This window comes from Brienomyrus brachyistius, chromosome 4, assembly GCF_023856365.1.
Source record: "Brienomyrus brachyistius isolate T26 chromosome 4, BBRACH_0.4, whole genome shotgun sequence".
Classification (NCBI taxonomy): domain Eukaryota; kingdom Metazoa; phylum Chordata; class Actinopteri; order Osteoglossiformes; family Mormyridae; genus Brienomyrus; species Brienomyrus brachyistius.
Genome location: NC_064536.1, coordinates 4,612,956 through 4,630,526, shown reverse-complemented (window position 1 = coordinate 4,630,526; position 17,571 = coordinate 4,612,956). Strand labels below are relative to the sequence as shown.

Here is a 17,571-nt window from a genome sequence, read left to right as displayed (position 1 = left end):
CGAGCATTTCAGGAGGAAAATTTTAATCGTATGCTTTTTGATAATCGATTAATCGAGTTTAATCGGGTAATAGTGACAGCTCTGCATATATCTCTCGTCTTGTGTTTTGGTTTGCACCATTTTAGGAGTTAGTTACTAGTTGTGTTGTCCTGTACAATTACAATGACAAATTTAAGTAGAATTCGCAATAACTTGTTTTTTAGTCATGTGATTAGATCCGCCTGAGATTTAGTGCACCATGTGTAGGGCTTTTAATGGAGGGTTACCGCAGACACTAACAAACAAACATTTCAAACTAGTCTGGAACTAGGATACGTCAGAATGAAGGAACTGTCTCCTTACATTAAATGCTCCGATGTTTTTACTCTGATTTGTTTACTGACAAGTAATGGCATCGCAGCGTTTAGATTTATCTCTGCACTGGATAAAAGCACTCAGTTGGGCTCCTGTGGTTTGTGATATCCATTACTTTCTTTCTTGACCATAATTCAAGTGCATCGATATCAAGGCGGTGATAGTGAAATTGGAGACTAGGTCATTTTGCTTACCTTGTTACATTTCTCATAAAGTTTCATGCCCACTATGATTTGAGCTGTATATATAAATTTGATAGTAACGTTTTCGTTATGAAGACAGGGGATGTCCTCATTTCTCAGGCAACATCACCAAGAAGCTGCCCCGCAGGACGGTGGTTCCCGTCAGTGACACGGCCCTGTTCTGCGTGGAGCTGGAGCAGCCCTGCGATGCCGCCTACTGGACCAGGGACGGCGAACACCTCCGGGAGGACGGCCGCATCTCCATGGCCTGTCTGGGCCGGCAGTACACCCTCACCATGCGCAACTGCTGCTCCGCGGACTCGGGGGAGGTCTCCTTCGTGGCCGGAGACTGCAAAACCTCCACCAGCTTCTCCGTCACTGGTGAGATGCCAGCGTTGGGTCTTACCGTTCATTGCCGTGGTGCTGGTGCCTGTGATTTTTCCCTGTATGCAGAGGTGTAATAGGAAATTTTTTCCCCTGCCCAGTTTATATGTACTATTTTACATATTTAAGGACCCCTGTCAAGTGCTGGACCCTCTGAATCTGCCAGGGTATGCATGCCCCTTTATGATAAAGAATGTAAATATCAGATGAAATTAAAAACCAAAACTAGCAGTTTACCCAGGTGGGACCAGGACTGGAATTGGGGAACTCCGCCCTAACAGCATACGTAAATGAGAAATGGAGTTCCTCATGTGTTTGATGTTAGAATCGAGAAATGTGCACGCAGCTTTGTGGTGCTGTAATAGTAATAATCCCTCGTTTGGTTCTCTTTCCCTCCAACCAGCCCCCAGAAAGCATCCACCTGATCCTCCAGTCAACCCGGTGGTGCGGGACAAGACCAACTTCTCGCTGACGCTGTGCTGGTCGCCCCCGGAGACCGACAGACCCGTGCCCATCGCCGGCTACATGGTGGACCGGCGGAAAGTGGGGTCGCAGTCCTGGGTCAGGTGCACCACCGCGGGGGCCATACCCTCCTCCCAGTTCATGGTCAGCGACCTCCCTGAGGAGGCCGCCTACCAGTTCCGCGTCATCGCTGTCAATGACTTTGGTCAGAGTCCCAGCCTGGAGGTACCCGGAACCTTCTTTCTAGGTGGGTCCGAAAATGTTCTTTTTATATAACAAGCATTGTAATACTGGCATTCTGCACATTCTACAGCAGTGTTACAATATTTTTCTCTGTAGTCTATATGAACAATATTTCGACATTGCTTTCTCAATTGACTTCTAACTTAAAATACATATATGTGTATATGCACGTGAATAATTTGAATGTATAAGAATTGAGGTATATGGTGTATAACTATCAGAGATGGGAACTCGAGTTTGTAGACTGGATTCACCCTCGAGTCCCGTTTAAATTGACTTCCGACTTGACGTCATTTTTTTACTCTGACTCGACTCTGACTCGATAGTGACTCGTGAGCAGTACGGGTCTTTATGACTCTGTTGAAATCTGTTGAAATTTCTACATATGCGAAATATTGAGTGTACAACACGTCACGATGTGCGGCTGTGCACAGAGCTTAGGAACTGGAGCTGGACGTGTCTGCGGCCAGGTGATGTCAACAAACAGCACGCCTTGTCTGTTTTGTCACTAATATGGAAGCAATTATTCCGAGTTAGAAGGCATTACTTAGAAACAGGCATTGCTTAACCTGTGTCATAAATTATGTTGTTATACAGTCGTTGTGTTCGTTGGGCTTCAGTTTCCTGTCCGCAACATCAATTTTTTTCTGCACGCCAATTCCGCCCAGTACGACTTCTGGCTGCTATTCCCGGCACACAGCAGTGTAGCGTGCGTACTCCCAGCGTAGCGTGCGTACTCCCAGCGTAATGTGCGTACTCCCAGCGTAGCGTGCGTACTCCCAGCGTAGCGTGCGTACTCCCAGCGGAGCGTGCGTACTCCCAGCGTAGCGTGCGTACTCCCAGCGTAGCGTGCGTACTCCCAGCATCCTAGTTCTTTGTACTTGCATATGCCCTTAAAATGATGTTGAATAACGACTTTCAAGTAACTTAACTAACATTTCAAGTTACGAACGGCTGTTTGGAAGTGTAACCCGTTCATAAGTAGAGGAGCGTCTGTATATATATATATATATATATATATATATATATATATATATATATATATATATATATATATATATATATAGACACACACACACACACACACACACACACACGCCTAAGGAAGTATGCAGTTCTTCAACTGTTCAAGTGCTGATTCCCATTTAGAGGGCCAGTTAACATCTGTGATAACTATGTGTTCAGTTAGTAGCATTGTAGCCTTATGCCTCCAGGGCTTTGGATCCATCCCCAGTTCTCATCCGGTGTGTCTGCAGTTTCCGTGTTATCCCACCTATAGTGTGGGTTTCTTCCCATTAGTTGAAAGCAGTGCTCCTCAACCCAGTCCACAGGGTCCCCCAGTCAGTCAATTCAGTTTACCTTAGCATGTTTTTGGACTGTGGGGGGAAACCGGAGAACCCTGAGGGAACCCCACAATGACACGGAAAGAACATGCCAATTCCACACACATAGAGTCAAGGTAGAGACTCGAACCCGGGTCGCGGAGGTTTCAGGCTACCGTGCTAAGCACTGCACCACCACCTTACACATGGTAGCTTGTAGCCTGTGGATATAGTTTTCCCTTAGCAAAGACACCCCAGGGATTTTGCATAATCGCATGTCTTACTCCCTCCAGAGCCCAGCGCACTTGTGACCACTGGCCTGCAGGGCGGCGCCGTTGTGGCAGGTGAAGAGGCCTCCTTCACGGTGGAGATGTCAGGGGTGTGCTCAGGCAGCTGGAGCCTGAACGGGCGCGTGCTGCGCAGTGGCGTCGAGTACCTCATCACACACACCAAGAGCACGCACACGCTGCTCCTCCATCACGTGGGGACGGAGCTGAATGGGGCGGAGCTAAAGTTTACGGGCGGAGGCTCAGAGACGGCATGCGTCCTCAGCGTGAAGGGTGAGCTGGGAGTAAGGGGCCAGGTTTTACACACTGCCAATTTATTTCTCGTTATTTTCTTACGAGGATTTATATTTTCTTAAGATATTTTAAGATGTTTTAATTTTGGAGTAAAAACCAGTAGGCAGGAGAATTTGATGCCGGTTTCTCTTCTTGCAGCTGCCCCAGGGAGGTTCACCAGCAAGTCTGCGCAGATGGAGGTTGTCAGCTGCAGTATGCACAGCTCCGGCAAACTGCAGGCGGAGGTCTCAAACGCCTCTGTCCAGGTGCGCATGTCTGACGGTACCCGGAAATAGTAATGATGGAAGTTATGTTTGATGGAAGGATCATGTGTTGTAAATCACCCAGTCCTCTTTATTGATTGGGCAAATTGTACAGGAAATCCCACCCACTACTTGGTCCATAGTGGTTCTTTCATTAAGTCATTCTATTCTGTAATACATTTTTGATGCCCTATTAATAAAGACTCCTGTTGTTTAAAAAATATCCTGTTCAGTAGTTGGGTGAACTTTCCTTTATTTGGGATGGATACTGATTGTGTCTCTCTCTGCATCCGCTGACCCAGGTGGTTTGGATGAAGGACGGCCGGGAGTTGAAGCTGGGTAAGAAGTACGAGAGCATAAGTGTGGACCGCACGCGGCTCCTGATGGTGCACAACGTGACGGAGGAGGACGTCGGCGTGTACGAGTGCGTGTGCGACGGCGACCGGGTCTCCCTGCAGCTTGCCCTTAAAGGTGGGTGTGGCTTCCAGCATCAGCGTGTGCTGTCAGAAGTGGCCGGTGCACGCTGCACGGTGATTCACGCCACTCAGTCACGTCCGCAATGCACGGCCGTGATGTTATTTAACATTTTCTACCGCTGTAAACAGGTGTTGGCTGTGTGCCTCAGCAATTATAATGCTGTAAGTGATCAGAAGGTCACCAGTTCAAATCCCAGGGCCTCCGGTGAGGTCACTGCTGGGTCCCCGATTGCTCTTTGGGGGGCTGGAGGCCTGCCCATTTTTGGGTTCCCCCACTTTTAACACATCTGATTTAACTCCTTGCGCCTCCTTGCGCTAATTACCACACAGTTCTTGAGCTGAATCATTTATGGTGGAACAAGGAAAGAACTAAGCTACACAGGGTTCCGGCCCCCCAGGACTGGAGTTTGACACCCCTGCTCTAATTTGGCACAAATGTTCATCACTTTGATTTTAATGTCTCATAAATAAATAGTGAAAACGGCAGAACACCAGAAACTGCTATTTGATTGAATTGAGTTTGACTAGTGAAGCAGATTAGTGAATCTATCCTTCAGGGTCAAGCAGACTTTGTAGTCAAAAAACCAGCTGCTGATTGCATACAATATCTGTGGTGAAGATATTTAGAGGCCTACATTCAGAGGCAAGTAATATGCTTTTATTTATATCATTTGTGTATTTATGTTACCTTAAGATATCTTGCTTTGTGGTGTGTGGCAGTAAAGCTAATATGTATGTCGAATTTTATATTTCCAAATGAACTCCGTATAGCATTTAATTTCTTGATGAATATTAGCATTTTTGTTCATCGGCACAAAGCTTTTTTTTTTTTTTTTGCAAACTGGCAACTAAAAATTCTTCATCTCAGTACCATGCATGACCACTAGGGGGCGGTAACATTGGTTTGCATGCTGCCCGTATCCATGCACCGTAATTTTTGTCTGATGAAAGGTTCTAATATAACAGCTTCCCCAGGGCTGTAGAGGAAGCAGGATTACACATGCTGTGTTACGGGTGACCTTTAGCACATCATGTAAAGCGCCCTGTCTTGTTTGACGCGTGTATGGATTGGAGGCCTTTGACGCGGGACAGCAGGTGCCACTGAGCTCGCTGAGCCACTTGAAATGAGACGCTTGGCCCTCAGCTGTACATTCATGTGCACAGATGTGACAAACCCAGCCGGACGCACTCACACGTAACACATGACCCAGGCCGATCGATTAGATTCCAGGAAATCTTGGTTTCCTGTTTTGTTTGGCTACAAAATGTTTAACGGTTTTGATCCATTTCGGAAAATGGATTGTTTTCATGCTTGTTGTGAATTGGTGGATAACTCTTTCCTATGTCCAAATAACCAGCATGGAGTCTTGTAGGTTAAGATATGAAGAGTTTATGTTTGAACAAAATATTTTATTAAATGGTGAGAAAGTATGCCATTATTTGTATGTAGACAGGATCCCTTTTAACCCCGACTGACAGTATATAATGTAAGTTTTGTCAGTTTCGCAAGAATCTGTGATATGCGTTGGGCTCGTTGAGTTGTTGCATTTTATGCTTGTCTTAAGTACAAAAAAATTTGAAATCTCATGTGAGTTTTTGTACTTCTGTATATTTAATGATTTGCAACTGAATATTTGGATGATGTTTTACAGATTGTGTTTGATTTCTGCACGATTTAGAATGTTCTGGGTCCTTCATTGAATGAGCTTGATAGTGGCTGGCTGCTAGCGTTGTTTTGAAACTTCAGTTGACCAGAGGTATTAGAGTTTAGCCTGCCTGCCCTTGGTCTATTAGAGGAGCCCGGCAAGTTTGTGAGGAAGTCAAAAGGCAGTGCCCCTGGGGTGTCGGCGTCTCTCTCGGATGACCTGATGTTGACCTGTGAGGTGACGTCCGCCGATACTGCCGTGGTGTGGAAGAAAGGTCACGTGAAGGTCGAGCAGGACCAGAGAACCACGCTTATCTCAGAGGGCACACGACGCCGGCTGGTCATCAGACACGCCAAGCAGAGTGACGAGGGCCTGTACTCCTGCGAGAGTGCAGCAGACAGAATGACATTCCAAGTCAAAATAAAGGGTGAGCACAACGGCACACATGGAAGTGTGGGAGACGATGGATCGCAGGTCTCCTCGGTTTTCTGAAGGAAGGGTCAGGTGCCTTGCATAAATGATGGTGGAAAGATTAGCCATGCTGGTTCGGTTCAGTGTCCGGAACGGATTTTAGGTAGAGCACAAATTGTAGAAAAACACTGGTGCATTTCCGTATAGGAACGATTGTTACAAGCATGCTTCCTTTGAGTGGAATTGTCCTAAAATCACTTACTACCATTCATTTCTCTATCAATAATCATCCCCATCCACAGTGTGCAGAATGAAAACTGTAGAACCAAGGAATCAGACCTTCTTGTGTGTACTTTGCTGTGTAGATTAGTACTATTTTTTACTTTCTTGCCGCAGTATAATTATTTCATTATAGTCCTTCTGTTTTAGTTTATTTTGCTGTTTAATGGTAGAGGAAGGTTATACTAGCACTTTAGAATCTCATCCCGGCTGGTTTTTCCGTTGAGGGAGGCTTGTGGTTTAAGGTTTTGCAGTACTTAGCTCGGCTTGCACCCTGCAGAGACAAAGTCAACGTTTGTCCGGAAGACCGTAACGAAGACTGACTTTTCCGTCCTTCGTGGAGAGACTGTGCTTCTAACATGTGAAGTAAACCACACCGGGGCTCAGGGAAGGTGGATCAAGAATGGACAGGAAGTGAAGTCGGGTGCAGATGTTGCCATGGAAGCTGAGGGCACGACCAGGAGGCTTGTTCTGAAGAATGCAAAAGTTGGTGATGCGGGGATGTACTCCTACAGACTGGCCGACGACGAAATTACATTCAATGTGAAAATGAAAGGTAAAGGGACAATTGGTTAAAAGGCGCTTTTAATTCATTATTTTAATCTTTCAGTCTTGTGTATGTTCAAAACCTGTATAGATTTTGGTATTTTCGCTGTTTTATGTCCATACTTAGAAAAACAAAGACCTAAATATTGTAATTCCATGTTGTAGAGCTGTGAGCAAACGTTCTTCCACCATCAGTCTCTAGATACCTTGATGCCTTTGGTTAAAGTTTAAGTTCTTCATTTTCAATTTACTGCATGTGACTTATAGGTAATGTACCGGTTGCATGGTTATTGTAATGATAGTAATGATGGATTTGATGTTTGGTGGGTCAATCCAGTAAGTGCTGTCAATCACCCAGTCCTCAGTTCTTTGGAAAAATCCGAGCAGTATTTCAGTGTATTGGAAATCCCAATAACTGCTTCTTTCATCCATAGTTCTGCTGTTACTGTAGCTGGAAGGGTAGATCTAGAGCAGGCTTGTGAAGCTTCTCAGTGGTCACTGTGATATTTTCTCCTTAGAAACTCAGGCCATGTTTGCCAATAAGGAGGTGAGAGCCACTCTCTCACAGAAGGCCTCTCTGAGCTGTGAAGTGTCTGACATCCAGACCGAAGTGAAATGGTACAAAGACGGGAAGATGTTGAGCTCCAGTAGGAAGATGCACATGGAGGCTAAAGGCAAGAGCCGGCAGCTGGTTCTGGGCAGTGTGGAGAAGACTGACGCTGGAGAATACATCTGTGAAGCTGGAGGAGAGAAACTGGTTTTCAAAATTCAGGTGGCAGGTATGTAGCCGGTATCAAGTTTATTCATCTTAGGATTTTGAGTATATGTGCTGGGATTCATTGATTGTCTAAATACTTATTTGAAGACTTCAATTAGGGCATCATTATGAAGATTCTGGCTTCCAACTTCAGCATGGAATACTAAGGCAACATGAAACTCATTTAGAGACTTTGAGTGGGTCTTCTTGTTCTGGAATGTTATTAAGGACATAATCACAGGTCAGAATGGAGGGATCGTATTGATGCTCCTCTGGATTTAATCTTAGACTCTGTCGGTCTTTTTTGTACACTTGGGAAGCTGTTAATAAGACTGAAGAGTGAACTGCTGTTGCTTTCATAACAATGTCAGGCCTGTATACATTCATCCATGGTCATTGTGCTTTACCTCCAGTCATGGTTTTGATTCTTCACATAATAATTGTGTATATTTGTCTTTCTTGGACTGGTGTCCATATAGTCTCTTGCTTTGGAGGTGGTTAGCTGGATTTAATTATTCCAGATAATCTCCATTGTTAAGAGGTTATCATGGACATGTAATACACAATTGTTGGAGTTCTGAGCCACTCCGTTTATCTTGAGTTTTCAGTTACGCCTATCATGGTTATGCTCAGATTGTGGTATGTTCTGAGCAACAGAGAGGTTAAGGTTCTCCATGCCTGTTTTGATATTTTTCCATCAGAAGCTCAAGCTGCTTTTGCTAACAAAGAGTCTGTGCAGAAGGAGGTGAGTGCCACTCTCTCACAGAAGGTCTCTCTGAGCTGTGAAGTGTCTGAAATCCATACCGAAGTGAAATGGTACAAAGACGGGAAGATGTTGAGCTCCAGTAGAAAGATGCACATGGAGCTTAAAGGCAAGAGCCGGCAGCTGGTTCTGGACAGTGTGGAGAAGTCTGATGCTGGAGAATACATCTGTGAAGCTGGAGGAGAGAAACTGGTCTTCAAAATACAGGTGGCAGGTATGGAGCCGGTATCAAGTTTATTCATCTTTGGATTTTGAGTATATGTGCTGGGATTCATTGATTGTCTAAATACTTATTTGAAGACTTCAATTAGGGCATCATTATGAAGATTCTGGCTTCCAACTTCAGGATGGAATACTAAGGCCACATCAAACTCATTTAGAGACTTTGAGTGGGTCTTCTTGTTCTGGAATGTTATTAAGGACATAATCGCAGGTCAGAAGGGAGAGATCGTATTGATGCTCCTCTGGATATAATCTTAGACTCTGTCGGTCTTTTTTGTACACTTGGGAAGCTGTTAATAAGACTGAAGAGTGAGCTGCTGTTGCTTTCATAACAATGTCAAGCCTGTATACATTCATCCATGGTCATTGTGCTTTAACTCCAGTCATGGTTTTGATTCTTCACATAATAATTGTGTATATTTGTCTTTCTGGGACTGGTGTCCATATAATCTCTTGTTTTGGAGGTGGTTAGCTGGATTTAATTATTCCAGATAGTCTCCATTGTTAAGAGGTTATCATGGACATGTAATGCACAATTATTGGAGTCCTGAGCCACTCCGTTTATCTTGAGTTTTCTGCAACGCCTATCATGGTTACGCTCAGATTCTAGTATGTTCTGAGCAACAGAGAGGTTAAGGTTCTCCATGCCTGTTTTGATATTTTTCCATCAGAAGCTCAAGCTGCTTTTGCTAACAAGGAGTCTGTGCAGAAGGAGGTGAGAGCCACTCTCTCACAGAAGGCCTCTCTGACCTGTGAAGTGTCTGACATCCAGACTGAAGTGAAATGGTTCAAAGATGGGAAGATGTTGAGCTCCAGTAGGAAAATGCACATGGAGGCTAAAGGCAAGAGCCGGCAGCTGGTTCTGGACAGTGTGGAGAAGACTGATGCTGGAGAATACATCTGTGAAGCTGGAGGAGAGAAACTGGCCTTCAAAATACAGGTGGCAGGTATGGAGGAGCCATCAACTTTATTAACCTTGTTGAAGGATTTTTGTCATCAAATGCTTGGATTTCTTCTACCAAATTAAATGGATGTTTTAACATTTGTCACAATACTCATTGATGTGTGTCTGTCTTGGTGAATATGTTGACATTTGTCCATCTGTGATTGCTGTCTATATAACTTTCTGTTTTGTCTTTTGTTTGTTGTACTCAATTGTTTTGAAGTCCAGTCAAGTCTATATGTGGTCATCTTGGATTCATTGTGCTTTAATTCTCATCATGGTGTAGGATCACACATGCACATATGACAGAGCTTAGATTCCAGGTGGCCTGAGAGATGGCCTATCCCGGTATGAGAGGTACTCACTGGCCTAGGCACACAAGGGGGGGTTAGTGACCACACGTTTATACCTTGGCCATCGAGTACTTCTCGTACCAGGCTAGACCTTGTCTCAGGCCACCTGGAATCTATTCTCTGTAGTATGTGCATGTATGATCCTACAATGGTTTTGATTTTTGAAACACAAATTGTTTGTGTTTGTCTATCTGGTGGTGAAACTTGTCATTGTCTCTCTGGAATTGGTGCAATATAAGCTCTTGTTTTTGTCCGTAGTTAGACGAACGTAATTGTTCCAGGCAATGGTAATCTTCTTATTTAGACTGTCACCGTGAGTATGTAATAGAGGTTCCTCTTAGACTGCAGTCCCGCTTCCATGTCAAGTTCAGAGCCGTATCTGCTGTGGTCCAGTTCAGATTCTGGTTTCCCAGAGCAGCAGGTCTGATGTTTCTTCATGCCCATTCCAACATTTGTTTCCCTCAGAAAAGCAGGCTGCATTCGCCAATAAGGAGTCTGTGCAGAAGGAGGTGAGAGCAACTCTCTCCCAGAAGGCCTCTCTGAGCTGTGAAGTGTCTGAGATCCAGACCGAAGTGAAATGGTTCAAAGACGGGAAGATGTTGAGCTTCAGTAGGAAGATGCACATGGAGGCTAAAGGCAAGAGCCGGCAGCTGGTTCTGGACAGTGTGGAGAAGACTGACGCTGGAGAATACATCTGTGAAGCTGGAGGAGAGAAACTGGCCTTCAAAATACAGGTGGCAGGTATGGACCCGGAATCAAGTTTATTCATCTTTGGATTTTGAGTATATGTGCTGGGATTCATTGATTGTCTGAAATACTTATTTGAAGACTTCAATTAGGGCATCATTATGAAGATGCTGGCTTCCAACTTCAGAATGGAATACTAAGGCAACATGAAACTCATTTAGAGACTTTGAGTGGGTCTTCTTGTTCTGGAATGTTGTAAAGTACATAATCGCAGGTCAGAATGGAGAGATCATATTGATGCTCCTCTGGATTTAATCTTAGACTCTGTCTGTCTTTTTTGTACACTTGGGAAGCTGTTAATAAGACTGAAGAGTGAACTGCTGTTGCTTTCATAACAATGTCAAGCCTGTATACATTCAACCATGGTCATTGTGCTTTAACTCCAGTCATGGTTTTGATTCTTCACATAATAATTGTGTATATTTGTCTTTCTGGGACTGGTGTCCATATAATCTCTTGTTTTGGAGGTGGTTAGCTGGATTTAATTATTCCAGATAGTCTCCATTGTTAAGAGGTTATCATGGTCATGTAATGCACAATTATTGGAGTCCTGAGCCACTCCGTTTATCTTGAGATTTCTGCAGTGCCTGTCATGGTTACGCTCAGATTCTGGTAAGTTCTGAGCAACAGAGAGGTTCTCCATGCCTGTTTTGATATTTTTCCATCAGAAGCTCAAGCTGCTTTTGCTAACAAGGAGTCTGTGCAGAAGGAGGTGAGAGCCACTCTCTCCCAGAAGGCCTCTCTGAGCTGTGAAGTGTCTGACATCCAGACTGAAGTGAAATGGTACAAAGACGGGAAGATGTTGAGCTCCAGTAGGAAGATGCACATGGAGGCTAAAGGCAAGAGCCGGCAGCTGGTTCTGGACAGTGTGGAGAAGACTGACGCTGGAGAATACATCTGTGAAGTTGGAGGAGAGAAACTGGTCTTCAAAATACAGGTGGCAGGTATGGAGGAGCCATCAACTTTATTAACCTTGTTGAAGAATTTTTGTCATCAAATGCTTGGATTTCTTCTACCAAATTAAACGGATGTCCTAACATTTGTCACAATACTCATTGATGTGTGTCTGTCTTGGTGAATATGTTGCCATTTGTCCATCTGTGATTGCTGTCTATATAACTTGCTGTTTTGTCTTTTGTTTGTTGTATTCAATTGGTTTGAAGTCCAGTGATGTCTATATATGGTCATCCAGGATTCATTGTGCTTTAACTCTCATCATGGTGTAGGATCACACATGCACATACGACAGAGCTTAGATTCCAGGTGTCCTGAGAGAAGGCCTACCCCGGTATGAGAGGTACTCATTGGCCTAGCCACACAAGGGGGGTTAGTGACCAAACTTTTATACCTTGGCCGTCGAGTACCTCTCATACCAGGCTAGACCTTGTCTCAGACCACCTGGAATCTAAGCTCTGTAGTATGTGCATGTATGATCCTACAATGGTTTTGATTTTTGAAACAATAATTCTTTCTGTTTGTCTATCTGGTGGTGAAACTTGTCATTGTCTCTCTGGAATTGGTGCCATATAAGCTCTTGTTTTTGTCCGTAGTTAGACGAACGTAATTGTTCCAGGCAATGGTAACCTTCTTATTTAGACTGTCACCGTGAGTATGTAATAGAGGTTCCTCTTAGACTGCAGTCCCGCTTCCATGTCAAGTTCAGAGCCGTATCTGCTGTGGTCCAGTTCAGATTCTGTTTTCCCAGAGCAGCAGGTCTGACGTTCCTTCATGCCCATTCCAACATTTGTTTCCCTCAGAAAAGCAGGCTGCATTCGCCAATAAGGAGTCTGTGCAGAAGGAGGTGAGAGCCACTCTCTCACAGAAGGCCTCTCTGAGCTGTGAAGTGTCTGACATCCAGACTGAAGTGAAATGGTACAAAGACGGGAAGATGTTGAGCTCCAGTAGGAAGATGCACATGGAGGCTAAAGGCAAGAGCCGGCAGCTGGTTCTGGACAGTGTGGAGAAGACTGACGCTGGAGAATACATCTGTGAAGCTGGAGGAGAGAAACTGGCCTTCAAAATACAGGTGGCAGGTATGGAGTCGGTATCAAGTTTATTCATCTTTGGATTTTGAGTATATATGCTGGGATTCATTGATTGTCTAAATACTTATTTGAAGACTTCAATTACGGCATCATTATGAAGATTCTGGCTTCCAACTTCAGGATGGAATACCAAGGCAACATGAAACTCATTTAGAGACTTTGAGTGTGTCTTCTTGTTCTGGAATGTTATTAAGCACATAATCACAGGTCAGAATGGAGGGATCGTATTGATGCTTCTCTGGATATAATCTTAGACTCGGTCAGTCTTTTTTGTACACTTGTGAAGCTGTTATAAGACTGAAGAGTGAGCTGCTGTTGCTTTCATAACAATGTCAAGCCTGTATACATTCATCCATGGTCATTGTGCTTTAACTCCAGTCATGGTTTTGATTCTTCACATAATAATTGTGTATATTTGTCTTTCTTGGACTGGTGTCCATATACTCTCTTGTTTTGGAGGTGGTTAGCTGGATTTAATTATTCCAGATAATCTCCATTGTTAAGAGGTTATCATGGACATGTAATGCACAATTATTGGAGTTCTGAGCCACTCCGTTTATCTTGAGTTTTCAGTTACGCCTATCATGGTTATGCTCAGATTGTGGTATGTTCTGAGCAACAGAGAGGTTAAGGTTCTCCATGCCTGTTTTGATATTTTTCCATCAGAAGCTCAAGCTGCTTTTGCTAACAAGGAGTCTGTGCAGAAGGAGGTGAGAGCCACTCTCTCCCAGAAGGCCTCTCTGAGCTGTGAAGTGTCTGACATCCAGACTGAAGTGAAATGGTACAAAGACGGGAAGATGTTGAGCTCCAGTAGGAAGATGCACATGGAGGCTAAAGGCAAGAGCCGGCAGCTGGTTCTGGACAGTGTGGAGAAGACTGACGCTGGAGAATACATCTGTGAAGCTGGAGGAGAGAAACTGGTTTTCAAAATTCAGGTGGCAGGTATGTAGCCGGTATCAAGTTTATTCATCTTAGGATTTTGAGTATATGTGCTGGGATTCATTGATTGTCTAAATACTTATTTGAAGACTTCAATTAGGGCATCATTATGAAGATTCTGGCTTCCAACTTCAGGATGGAATACTAAGGCAACATCAAACTCATTTAGAGACTTTGAGTGGGTCTTCTTGTTCTGGAATGTTATTAAGGACATAATCGCAGGTCAGAAGGGAGAGATCGTATTGATGCTCCTCTGGATATAATCTTAGACTCTGTCGGTCTTTTTTGTACACTTGGGAAGCTGTTAATAAGACTGAAGAGTGAGCTGCTGTTGCTTTCATAACAATGTCAAGCCTGTATACATTCATCCATGGTCATTGTGCTTTAACTCCAGTCATGGTTTTGATTCTTCACATAATAATTGTGTATATTTGTCTTTCTGGGACTGGTGTCCATATAATCTCTTGTTTTGGAGGTGGTTAGCTGGATTTAATTATTCCAGATAGTCTCCATTGTTAAGAGGTTATCATGGACATGTAATGCACAATTACTGGAGTCCTGAGCCACTACATTTATCTTGAGTTTTCAGCAACGCCTGTCATGGTTACGCTCAGATTCTGGTATGTTCTGAGCAACAGAGAGGTTAAGGTTCTCCATGCCTGTTTTGATATTTTTCCATCAGAAGCTCAAGCTGCTTTTGCTAACAAGGAGTCTGTGCAGAAGGAGGTGAGAGCCACTCTCTCACAGAAGGCCTCTCTGAGCTGTGAAGTGTCTGACATCCAGACCGAAGTGAAATGGTACAAAGACGGGAAGATGTTGAGCTCCAGTAGGAAGATGCACATGGAGGCTAAAGGCAAGAACCGGCAGCTGGTTCTGGACAGTGTGGAGAAGACTGACGCTGGAGAATACATCTGTGAAGCTGGAGGAGAGAAACTGGTCTTCAAAATACAGGTGGCAGGTATGGAGGAGCCATCAACTTTATTAACCTTGTTGAAGAATTTTTGTCATCAAATGCTTGGATTTCTTCTACCAAATTAAACGGATGTCCTAACATTTGTCACAATACTCATTGATGTGTGTCTGTCTTGGTGAATATGTTGCCATTTGTCCATCTGTGATTGCTGTCTATATAACTTGCTGTTTTGTCTTTTGTTTGTTGTATTCAATTGGTTTGAAGTCCAGTGATGTCTATATATGGTCATCCAGGATTCATTGTGCTTTAACTCTCATCATGGTGTAGGATCACACATGCACATACGACAGAGCTTAGATTCCAGGTGTCCTGAGAGAAGGCCTACCCCGGTATGAGAGGTACTCATTGGCCTAGCCACACAAGGGGGGTTAGTGACCACACTTTTATACCTTGGCCATCGAGTACCTCTCATACCAGGCTAGACCTCGTCTCAGACCACCTGGAATCTAAGCTCTGTAGTATGTGCATGTATGATCCTACAATGGTTTTGATTTTTGAAACAATAATTCTTTCTGTTTGTCTATCTGGTGGTGAAACTTGTCATTGTCTCTCTGGAATTAGTGCCATATAAGCTCTTGTTTTTGTCCGTTGTTAGACGAACGTAATTGTTCCAGGCAATGGTAACCTTCTTATTTAGACTGTCACCGTGAGTACGTAATAGAGGTTCCTCTGAGACTGCAGTCCCGCTTCCATATCAAGTTCAGAGCCGTATCTGCTGTGGTCCAGTTCAGATTCTGTTTTCCCAGAGCAGCAGGTCTGACGTTCCTTCATGCCCATTCCAACATTTGTTTCCCTCAGAAAAGCAGGCTGCATTCGCCAATAAGGAGTCTGTGCAGAAGGAGGTGAGAGCCACTCTCTCACAGAAGGCCTCTCTGAGCTGTGAAGTGTCTGACATCCAGACCGAAGTGAAATGGTACAAAGACGGGAAGATGTTGAGCTCCAGTAGAAAGATGCACATGGAGGCTAAAGGCAAGAGCCGGCAGCTGGTTCTGGACAGTGTGGAGAAGACTGATGCTGGAGAATACATCTGTGAAGCTGGAGGAGAGAAACTGGCCTTCAAAATACAGGTGGCAGGTATGGAGTCGGTATCAAGTTTATTCATCTTTGGATTTTGAGTATATATGCTGGGATTCATTGATTGTGTGAAATACTTATTTGAAGACTTCAATCAGGGTATCATTATGAAGATGATGGCTTCCAAGTTCAGAATGGAATACTAAGGCAACATCAAACTCATTTAGAGACTTTGCGTGGGTCTTCTTGTTCTGGAATGTTATTAAGGACATAATCGCAGGTCAGAATGGAGAGATCGTATTCATGCTCCTCTGAATATAATCTTAGACTCTGTCGGTCTTTTTTGTACACTTGGGAAGCTGTTAATAAGACTGAAGAGTGAACTGCTGTTGCTTTCATAACAATGTCAAGCCTGTATACATTCAACCATGGTCATTGTGCTTTACCTCCAGTCATGGTTTTGATTCTTCACATAGTAATTGTGTATATTTGTCTTTCTGGGACTGGTGTCCATATACTCTCTTGTTTTGGAGGTGGTTAGCTGGATTTAATTATTCCAGATAGTCTCCATTGTTAAGAGGTTATCATGGTCATGTAATGCACAATTATTGGAGTCCTGAGCCACTCCGTTTATCTTGAGATTTCTGCAGTGCCTGTCATGGTTACGCTCAGATTCTGGTATGTTCTGAGCAACAGAGAGGTTAAGGTTCTCCATGCCTGTTTTGATATTTTTCCATCAGAAGCTCAAGCTGCTTTTGCTAACAAGGAGTCTGTGCAGAAGGAGGTGAGAGCCACTCTCTCACAGAAGGCCTCTCTGACCTGTGAAGTGTCTGACATCCAGACCGAAGTGAAATGGTACAAAGACGGGAAGATGTTGAGCTCCAGTAGAAAGATGCACATGGAGATTAAAGGCAAGAGCCGGCAGCTGGTTCTGGACAGTGTGGAGAAGACTGACGCTGGAGAATACATCTGTGAAGCTGGAGGAGAGAAACTGGTCTTCAAAATACAGGTGGCAGGTATGGAGCCGGTATCAAGTTTATTCATCTTTGGATTTTGAGTATATGTGCTGGGATTCATTAATTGTCTAAATACTTATTTGAAGACTTCAATTACGGCATCATTATGAAGATTCTGGCTTCCAACTTCAGGATGTAATACCAAGGCAACATGAAACTCATTTAGAGACTTTGAGTGCGTCTTCTTGTTCTGGAATGTTATTAAGCACATAATCGCAGGTCAGAATGGAGAGATCGTATTGATGCTCCTCTGGATATAATCTTAGACTCGGTCAGTCTTTTTTGTACACTTGTGAAGCTGTTATAAGACTGAAGAGTGAGCTGCTGTTGCTTTCATAACAATGTCAAGCCTGTATACATTCATCCATGGTCATTGTGCTTTAACTCCAGTCATGGTTTTGATTCTTCACATAATAATTGTGTATATTTGTCTTTCTGGGACTGGTGTCCATATACTCTCTTGTTTTGGAGGTGGTTAGCTGGATTTAATTATTCCAGATAATCTCCATTGTTAAGAGGTTATCATGGACATGTAATGCACAATTGTTGGAGTTCTGAGCCACTCCGTTTATCTTGAGTTTTCAGTTACGCCTATCATGGTTATGCTCAGATTGTGGTATGTTCTGAGCAACAGAGAGGTTAAGGTTCTCCATGCCTGTTTTGATATTTTT

The 17,571-nt window shown here is 43.8% G+C and overlaps 1 protein-coding gene across 50 annotated transcripts in view; it reads left to right on the top strand.

The window, feature by feature from the left end:
* Positions 1-17,571, top strand: part of LOC125740851 (obscurin-like) — a 96,760-nt gene that overhangs the window by 8,926 nt on the left and 70,263 nt on the right. For 15 of the 50 annotated variants that reach the window (XM_049012588.1, XM_049012572.1, XM_049012577.1 and 12 more), the window contains exons 4-18: positions 657-917; positions 1,324-1,629; positions 3,241-3,507; positions 3,667-3,773; positions 4,073-4,241; positions 6,041-6,319; positions 6,863-7,138; positions 7,647-7,675; positions 9,571-9,817; positions 11,582-11,857; positions 12,671-12,946; positions 13,625-13,900; positions 14,580-14,855; positions 15,669-15,944; positions 16,625-16,900. In XM_049012588.1, coding sequence (XP_048868545.1) covers positions 657-917; positions 1,324-1,629; positions 3,241-3,507; positions 3,667-3,773; positions 4,073-4,241; positions 6,041-6,319; positions 6,863-7,138; positions 7,647-7,675; positions 9,571-9,817; positions 11,582-11,857; positions 12,671-12,946; positions 13,625-13,900; positions 14,580-14,855; positions 15,669-15,944; positions 16,625-16,900 — 3,597 coding nt within the window. Of the gene's footprint in view, positions 1-656; positions 918-1,323; positions 1,630-3,240; positions 3,508-3,666; positions 3,774-4,072; positions 4,242-6,040; positions 6,320-6,862; positions 7,139-7,646; positions 7,676-9,570; positions 9,818-10,631; positions 10,676-11,581; positions 11,858-12,670; positions 12,947-13,624; positions 13,901-14,579; positions 14,856-15,668; positions 15,945-16,624; positions 16,901-17,571 lie in introns of all 50 variants that reach the window. The other 35 variants (XM_049012601.1, XM_049012609.1, XM_049012595.1 and 32 more) reach the window with 30 other exon arrangements.